The 9,629-nt window shown below is 42.8% G+C and overlaps 1 protein-coding gene across 3 annotated transcripts in view; it reads right to left on the reverse strand.

Moving 5' to 3' along the window:
- LOC118729008 (mitochondrial intermediate peptidase) overlaps positions 1-9,413 on the reverse strand; it is a 181,588-nt gene extending 172,175 nt beyond the window's left edge. For all 3 annotated transcript variants that reach the window (XM_036456232.2, XM_036456229.2, XM_036456231.2), the window contains exons 1-2: positions 9,184-9,413; positions 3,627-3,800 (exon numbers count right to left, since the gene is read on the reverse strand). In XM_036456232.2, the coding sequence (XP_036312125.1) occupies positions 3,627-3,800; positions 9,184-9,387 (378 nt within the window). In that variant the 5' untranslated portion in view covers positions 9,388-9,413. The remainder of the gene's footprint in view (positions 1-3,626; positions 3,801-9,183) is intronic.
- Positions 9,414-9,629: the final 216 nt, after the last annotated feature.

Below are 9,629 nucleotides of genomic sequence, written 5' to 3' on the forward strand. Positions count from 1 at the left end.
CATGAGGTCAGAAATTTGTTCTGTCTTAATCATGACTGTATTTCTAGTGCCTATTACAAAGCCTGGCTCAATGTTAAGTGAATATGCAGAAAGAGCTATATGCAACCCAATACCCAGTAGATAGCAGCATAAGTGATCACGATTTTGCATCATGTACATCACTATAATCACTTTCATTGATATGACTAATCAAGACATGATTCTTTTGGGCTGACAAAATCATGCCTTCTGTTCAGCAAGATACACTTCTATTTCAACTTCAAAATACTAAGAAAAAAAAGTTAATATAATCAGTTTGATATTAAAACCTTACTTTTAATTACAAAATGCATCCCTTAAAAGGTTTATAAAAACTTTTTTTTTATAAGACTAATTTTATTGTAAACAAACAGATAAATTTTTATTAAAATTTTGGTAGAAGTTTTCATAAAGAATGAATCTTGGTCATGGAAGATGGCAAGGTAGGTAAACATGGTACTTGCCTCCTCCTACAACCACATCAAAATTACAACTGAACTACAGAACAAACATCACTCAGAACCGCCTAAAATCTGGTTGAGTAAAGCCCTACAACTAGGGAATTAAAGAAGCTACATCAAGAATGGTAAGAAGGGTGAAGGCATGGAATGGGCTGATCCCAAACACGTGTGGCAGTTTTTTAATCGGGAGGGATATCTTAGCTGTGGAGGTTCCCTCTGAGGACTAGGAGTCCCAGCCCCACACCAGACCCTTCAGCCCAGGTATCCAGTGCCTGAAAGAGAAGTCCCCATATCTTCAGGCTGTGAAAACCAGCAAGGTTTTGGCTGAGAAAGACGGAGGCTGCTGGAATCCCAGCCAATCCTATAAAAGGGCCAGTGCACACACTTACTCGGACTCACTCACTCTGAGCTCCAGCACTGGGGCAACAGCTTAAAAGGAACCAGGGACATATGGGGAGGAACTAAATTGTGTGGCATCAGGACAACAGCTGGTGGGGCAGCTTTCTCCCAGACAAAAGTGCTAAAAGAGGCCATTGTTCCTTTGCTGAGTTCTCCCCCCACATAGAGCCCAGAGGCAGGCACCATACCTAAGACTCTATTAACCTGGCTCACACTGTATGCCCAACCCTGGTGATTCCCTGAGCACCCCATCCCACCCAATTTTTAGGCCCACCTAAGCTGTATCCAGTGACTTTTACATATGACTGGTTCACAGACTGACCTCTCCTGGGAACCTTCAAGCCCAACACAAGTAGCAGACATCTGCAGATCACTGTAGCTTGTGCCGGATGTCCCCAGGCAGTAGCTGACTTTGCATCTTCCAGGAAGCCCCAGAAAGCCAGTACACCTGGTGGTCAGCTTCAGACCATATCAGATTACAACCCTACCACCTCCATGAATGACATAATCAAAGTCCCATCAAAGCAAGTCCTGCTCCATAGGGTCGGCTCATGCACAGCAGCTCTTCCACTGTAGCTACAGCCGACTGGTCTGGATGTCAACCCCTTCCAGCAATCAAGGCTCAACTACAACAGGACAGTGTACACAGCCTACACAGGGGTGCACCTGGAGTACCCAGCTCAAGTGACTGAGGAAGCTGAGCCACTGGGCACTCTACCAAGTCCAGAAGACAAAGCAGTTCTACTTAATACATAGAACCAAATACAGGGAAACAGCCAAAATGCCAAGACAACAAAACATGTCACAAATGAAAAACAAAAACAGAAACAGAAGACAACTCCAGAAAAAGAATGAAATGAAATGGAAGCAAGAAAATTATCAGATACAGAGTTCAAAACAATGTTTATAAGTATGCTCAAGGAACTTACTGAGAACTTTAAGAGCTTTGAAAATTTTAAGGACCTTAGTGAGAACTTCAAGGAACTTAGTGAGAACTTCAAAGAACTTAGTGAACACATCAACAACATAAAAAAGGGTCTGTCAGAAATTAAGCATATACAAAATGAAATGAAGAATAATTTACAGGGAATCAACAGTAAAGGACGCTAAGAATCAAATCAGCAATTTGGAATATGAGGAAGAAAAAAAAATACCCAATCAGAATGCAAAAAGAGAAAAGAATCCAAAAATATGAAAATAGTATAAGGATCCTCTGGGACAACTTCAAGCATACCAACATTCACACCATGGGGTGCCAGAACGCGCGCGCGCGCGCGCGCGCGCGCGCGCGAGAGAGAGAGAGAGAGAGAGAGAGAGAGAGAGAGAGAGAGGGAGGGAGGGAGGGAGGGAGGGAGGGAGAGAGAAAGAGAGAGAGAGAGAGAGAGAGAGAGAAAGAGAGAGAGAGAACAAGAAGTTGAAAATCTATTTGAAAAAATAATGACAGAAAACTTTCCTTACCTGGTGAGAGAAATAGACATACAAGTCAAAGAAGCACATAGAGTCCCAAATAAGAGGAATCCAAAGAGGCTGACAACACGACACATCATTATTAAAATGCAAAAGGTTAAAGATAAACAGAAAATCTTAAAGGCAGCAAGAGAAAAGCAGCAAGGGAGTGCCCATAAGATATCAGCTGATTTCTCAATAGAAACTTTGCAGGCCAGAGGCAGTGGCAAAAAATATTCAAAGTGATAAAAAACAAAGACTTATAACCAAGTTACTCTACCCAGCAAAGCTATCATTTAGAATTAAAGGTCAGATAAAGACAAAAAGCTAAAGGAGTTCATCACCATCAAACCAGTATTACATGAAGTATTAAAGTCCTCTTTAAGAAGAAAAAAAGATACAAAAATATAGACAATAAAATGGCAATAAATATATACCTATCAACAATTGAATCTAAAAATCCAAAATAAACAAAACAAGCAGAACAGAAATAGACTCATAGAGAGAACATTTTGATGGCTGCTAGATGGGAGTGAGATTAGGAGGATGGATGAAGAAGGTAAAGGGATTAAAGAGTACAAATACAGCCGAAACCAGTTTGGCTCAGTGGATAGAGCGTCAGCCTGCAGACTGAAAGGTCCCGGGTTTGATTCCGGTCAAGGGCATATACCTTGGTTTCAGGCATATCCCCAGTAGGGGGTGTGCAAGAGGCAACTGATTGATGATTCTCTCTCATCGATGTTTCTAACTCTCTACCCCTCTCTCTTCCTCTCTGTAAAAAATCAATAAAATATATTTTAAAAAAAGAGTACAAATACAAATTAGTTATAGTGTAGTCTTGGGGATATAAAACAGAGCGTAGAGAATATAGTGAATAATATTCAAATAACTATGTATGGTGTCAAATAGGTATGAGATTTCTCAGGATGATCACTTAAGCTAATCACTGGGGCATACACCTGAAATTAATATAATATATATGTCAACTGTAATTGAAAATAAATTTTAAAAGATATTAAAAAAAGGATCTTGGTCATACAAAAAAACTTTGACATATGAGTGGTCATTCTTTTATTGCATATTACATGTATATTTTCTTAAATATTCACGTTAAATTACAAGTTCTAAATATCACAATTTCCTTCACATTTTTCCTACTTCACTATAATATACTTCACTATAACAAATTACACATAATAGCTGTCAAATAGTTTAGACATTTTTAACCTTGCAGTCTAATATCAAACCTAATAAACTTTGAATTTTAGGAAGGAAGTTACAAGTCTTAACACCAAATCTTACCAAGTCAGCCACCCTGCACAAGGTATCAGAGAGCTCGTCAAAGATGAGCACAGTCTGTGGCCCAGGTGGAGTGGAACACACACGCGCCACCAGCAAATCTGTCTTTCTCAAGGCTTTTTCCTGTGCGATACGAAATCCTTCTGGGGCACTGAGCTCAGGAACTCCAAAAAGACCCTGAAATTCAACAAGTATTTCCAGTTTATTACAAAATATATTACTTTTTGGTATGTATAAATACTGTTTTTCATAAAGAAAATCGTGGGTTTTGATGGTCTATTATATGATTACTAGAAGCCTGGTGCATCAGAGTGGGGGGTCCCTCAGCCCAGCCTGCACCTTCTCCAGTGTGGGATCCCTTGGACGTTGTTCGACTGCCGGTTTAGGCACAATCCCTATGGGATCTGGGACACCAGGTTCCTAACCACTCACCTGCCTCCCTGCCTGATCGCCCCTAACCACCCTTCCCTGCTGGCCTGATCCTCCTAACTGCATTCCCCTGCTGGCCTGGTTGCTCCTAACCGCCTCTGCCTCAACCCCTGCCACCATGGCTTTGTCTGGAAGGAGGACCAGAAGCCTGGAAGATGTCTGGTCGACCCGGTCTAATTAGCATATTACCTTTTTGTTAGTATAGATCCGTGGTCGGCAAACAGCAGCTCGTGAGCCACATGAGGCTCTTTGGCCCCTTAAGTGTGGCTCTTCCACAAAATACCATGGCCTGGGCGAGTCTATTTTGAAGAAGTGGCATAAGAAGAAGTCTACGTTTAAAAAATTTGGCTCTCGAGGAGAATCCAAGATGGCTGCTCGGGTAGGCAACTAGCCGCAGCTGCACACAACAATTTCAATAAAATACAACTAAAATATAAAATGGACATTACCCAGAACTACAGGAAAGTCGACTGTCTGGAAATTCTACAACAAGAAGCAAGGAGAAAACCAGGAGGAAGCGCGGAGGAGCTGTAAAAGCCCAAGGTACGGAGACACGCGGCGCGCGCAGAGAGGACAGAGCAGGAGAGGAGGGAGGCCGAGTGCCTGGCTGGCGGTCCCAAGCGGGAAGGAGAGAAAAGCTCCGACTGTGCTGGGCCCAGCTCCAACTGCTCTGAACCCCAATTCTAGGCCAGACCCCAGGGACCCAGGCTCATCCATAGGGAGCCGGGCTGTAAGGCAGGACTCCTGGGAAGCAGCGAAAGGAGGTCCCTGAAACGCGCACACTGCGCGCAGAGAAGGGCCGGCTGGCTGTGCCGCAGGATTGCCCTGACGGTAAGGAGACAGGGGCTCCAGACTGCTCTGAACGCCACCTCCAATCCCACTACCAACTGAACTGAACCTCAATACCAGACTCATTGGGGGAGAGCATAGACAGTTTGGCAGCAGGCGAAAATCGAGGGCACCTTTCTCTCAGAGGCGCTCGCAACAAGTACTGAAGGACCCTGAGTCTCAGGAGTCGCATAGGGCGGGGCTGACGGAGGCCAAGGCTGTAGGCTCCACCCTGAAACCCCGCCCCATCAGGAAAGCTGCCTGCGAAAATGCCTAAACCAAATAGATCACAAACAAAAGAAATGGAGGACAAAAAGCGACTGGATATAGAGTTCAAAACCACACTTATAAGGTTGTTCAAGAATCTCCTAGAAAAGGCCGATAAAATAAACAAGACCTATGAGGATATGAAAAGGGATCAACTAGAAATAATAAGGGATCAACAAGAAATAAAGAATACATTGTCTGAAATAAAAAATATTTTATGGAGTCCTAAAAACAGAATGGAAGGTCGCAAGAATCAAGTCAAAGATTTGGAACATAAAGAGCCAGAAGACACTCCTCCGCAGACGCAAGAAGGCCAGAGAATCCAGAAAGTTGAAGATAATGTAAGAAACCTCTGGGACAACTTCAAGCAGACCAACATCAGAATTATGGGGGTCCCAGAAGATGAGAGAGAGCAAGATATCGAAAACATACTGAAAGAAATAGTGACAGAAAACTTTCCCCACCTGGTGAAAGAATTAGACTTACAAGTCCAGGAAGCACACAGAACTCCAAACAAAAGGAATCCAAAGAGGACCACACCAAGACAAATCATAATTAAGATTCCAAGAGCAAAAGACAAAGAGAGAATATTAAAAGAAGCAAGAGCAAAGAAGGTAGTTACCTATAAAGGAGCACCTATACGATTGTCAGCTGATTTCTCAACAGAAACCATGCAGGCCAGATGGGAATGGCAAGAAATATTCAAGGTGATGAATAGCAAGAACCTACAGCCAAAGATAATCTATCCAGCAAAGCTATCACTCAGATTCGAAGGTCAGATAAAGAGCTTCACTAATAAAAAAAAAGCTAAAGGAGTTCATCACCACCAAACCAGAATTATATGAATTGCTGAAGGGGGTTCTTTCAGAAGAGAAAGTAAATAAAGATAAAAATTATGAACAACAAATACGTAACTATCAACAAGTGAATCTAAAAACCAAGGAAACTAAAAAAAAAAAAAATCTGAGGAATAATATTAACTGTTGAATATAATAGAATCAGAGGTATGGAAGGGGAGTGAACTGTTTATTCTTGGGGAAAAGGGGAGAGGGGGATGTGGAAGAGACTGAACATAAACTGTGCACCTATTGATGAGGACAATGGGGGGTGGGGAAAGGGCAGAGGGTGGGGTGAGAAGGGGGGGGAAAGGAACATTTGTAATAATATGAACAATAAAAATTTATTTTAAAAAAAAATTTGGCTCTCAAAAGAAATGTCAATCGTTGCACTGTTGATATTTGACTCTGTTGACTAATGAGTTTGCCGACCACTGGTATAGATTATATATGTGATCACAGAATCACTTTCACATTCTTCCATGTTTTAAGAGTGTAATTTTTCTTCATTTTTAAATTATTTATAAAAATATTAATTAAAATATGGGTTAAAAATCAAGCTATGCACTACTACAGAATCTAACTAATAAAGTGGTTACAAAAATCAAATGAGATAATGTATGTTAAAAAAAAATTTAAGACTACCTGGGACATAAATAAGATATGATAGATTTAACGATAGTCATTACCAGCTTCTTTCTCCTCCTAGGCCTAAATTTTCTCTTTTAGCACAATGGGGATGATAATACATATCTCACAGCATGCATACAGGTACTAGGTTAGAAAAAAATATATAAGTCCTTTCTTTAGACACTGTCTGGCATCTAGTGAGGTCCAGTACAAACCCCAATTATTCCACAATTACAAATTAGGGACAATGAGTTGATTAATCAAGCACACAGATATTTCAGAAAGACTTAATAATCATGTTAAACCAAGTCACAGGCTGAAACTTGCAGCAACTTTTATAGTTTCCAAAAGCATTTAAATATCTTTATAAAGACAGAAATCACTAATGTAATTGGGAACAATCTTATTTTTGGACCAGTTCAACCACACTTACTTTAGCACTCAGGAAGGCAGGGGAGGAAAGCACACATCTACTTTATCTACTTCATGCCTAACAGTGAACTGTGCACTTTATACAAGTCTCTCACTTAAATGACACAATTCCTGAGCAGGAACTACCACTAACTGTTTACAGATAAGGAGACAGACTTAAGAGGTGAAGAAAAAGGTTGAGGTCCCTAATTAATTTTGGGAAAATCAGAAGTTGAATGGGATCCCTACACCTCTAAAGCCCACACTTCCTCCATACTTCTGTATAGCAATGCATCTGTTTGAAAGTCATTGCTCCTTGGAAGTCAAGCTCCAGAGGCAGAGCCCTGCCCTTCATCATTCTAACCAGCTGCCCCACATAGTGTCTAAAACAGGGAACTGGAATGAATCAAGTTAATGGAGCACATGCTGGACTTTGTAAATGCTGTTTAACATGACGGTTTGGGGAAATAGCAGGAGGTAAAACTTTCAGACCTGGTAAGGCCTACTGTTTCTGTAAGAAAGCAAGTTAAGTTGTTGACCTCTCTTCAAATGATACTAAGAAATTAAAGAAAATAAAAATAGTTGGAGGCAGAGTAGAATCAGAACCTTATATAAACTTTATACTGATTTCATCTGAGTCAAGCACAGGCTAGATCTACTCCCAGGTACACCTCTTCCTGCTATCCTTGGGAATTCTAAATCTCAGACTATAAGTTATGGCAGTGGTCGGCAAACTCATTAGTCAACAGAGCCAAATATCAACAGTACAACGATTGAAATTTCTTTTTGAGAGCTGAAAACTGACTTCTGCGCATGGGCCACAAATTTTCAATTGCACTGTACTTGCACGCTTGCATGTGGTATTTTTTTTTGTGGAAGAGCCACACTCAAGGGGCCTAAGAGCCGCATGTGGCTCAAGAGCCGCAGTTTGCCGACCACTGAGTTATGGTAATACAAAAAAATTAAACAAACTTTTTTTCAGTCAAAAACTAATTCATAAATTTGAAAATCTGGTTTCAGTACTTAAAACCATAAGGTACAAAAGGAAACAAAGCTAAAATTAGTTCTATTTCATCCACCCCAAATCAACCTACGTCTTTCTGCTCAGAACTTACAGGTAGTTCTCCACATACCAATTGTTAATATCAACATTTTTATTTTCTTGTATGGAAGTTAGTGTGGAACATTTCATGCAAAAAATTGAAAACAGACAAAGCTAATTAAGGAGATAAAATAAAAGAAAAACATCACTAAATTTACTACAACAGTATTCTAGACTCCACTTTGTATAAAAGTTAATGGCATAATAAAGAAATAATAAAGGCAAAAGTAAAACCTAAAACTGACAAAATCCAAAAAAGTAAAGTAAGAAGAACAGGCCTTTAAACCCTGCCTTCCATTCATCTTTAATTCAATCATTCAACAAATATTGACTACTGAAGCCAGACACCGTGCTGGGCAGCAGGGATACAGAAATTAATAGAAACCAAAGAATTCTGTCAGTAATGTCCCAAAGGAAGAAATCAATGTAAACACTCCAGGGCACCATAGAAAATTAACTTCTTTTCAACAGCTTTTTTTTTCCTTCCTGATCCAAACACACACACACACACACACACACACACACACACGAAAAGAAAACACACACACAAAACAAGAGAGCCCAAAGCTTTGAAAAAAGTTAATGGAATTTCATGCATCTATCACTAATGACAGAACTGAAGGCATGTGTGTCGTGGCAAAAGGAATACGTGTCACCGAGTGTGAACACCCAGGGCGAGGCCTCCTGGGCACAGGTGCAGGGTTGGAGCAAAAGTGGATTTAGTAGGGGCTGGGCTCAGTGTGAGGAGAGGGTGGCACGGGAGGGGCGGGATTCACTTGCAAGATGAACTACTTTAACTTTCCGTGGAGCAGGGGCTTCACACAGAGATAGGTCCTAGGACCCAAACTTTGGTGAGGGGACCACTAAAAACCGCCCGCCCCCTTTAATCCAGACCCTAAGAGAGGTGACCAACAGGTCCCCAAGCGCGCAAACAACTTCCTGTAAAACGTGCGTTCTCGCCCATCTCCTCCCGACCCCGCAAAATGTGTCGCGCCCACGGGGAAGGGGCCGGCTGTCCCAGGAAACAAGGGGAGCCCGCGCCGCGCCCGCCGCTCACCCGGCGCTCCCCAAGCAGGTCCAGGCGGAGGCCCTGGGGCTTGACATTGAACGCGGCGCCCACCGGGGACCAGCCGGTGCTGACGCCTCGGGCCCGGAGCCCGGCTCCGCAGCCTCCCCGGCGCGATCGCCCCGGCAGCAGAGCCGGCGCCCGGGCTGTCAGGCCGCCCAGCCTTCTGGCGCACAGCATGGTGTCCCGCAGCATCCCCGACCCGCGCCGCGTTCCCTAGGCAGCGGCCCCACGCTGGCCACGTGAGACCCGCACTTCCCCTTCGGAAAGCCGGGCTCTCGGGACGTGGGCACGTCGGCGCCGTCCGGGCAAGAGCGTCGCCTGCCGCCTTCTCGGCAGCTGCTGCGGTCTTGCGCCCCCGTGTGCCTAGAGTCGGGAACGGCCATGGTTTATGCTTCCACCATGTAGCCTGCGCAAGGGGGCCAAGTCCCACAGGA

The sequence above is a fragment of the Pipistrellus kuhlii genome, unplaced genomic scaffold, assembly GCF_014108245.1.
Source record: "Pipistrellus kuhlii isolate mPipKuh1 unplaced genomic scaffold, mPipKuh1.p scaffold_m20_p_3, whole genome shotgun sequence".
Lineage (NCBI taxonomy): Eukaryota > Metazoa > Chordata > Mammalia > Chiroptera > Vespertilionidae > Pipistrellus > Pipistrellus kuhlii.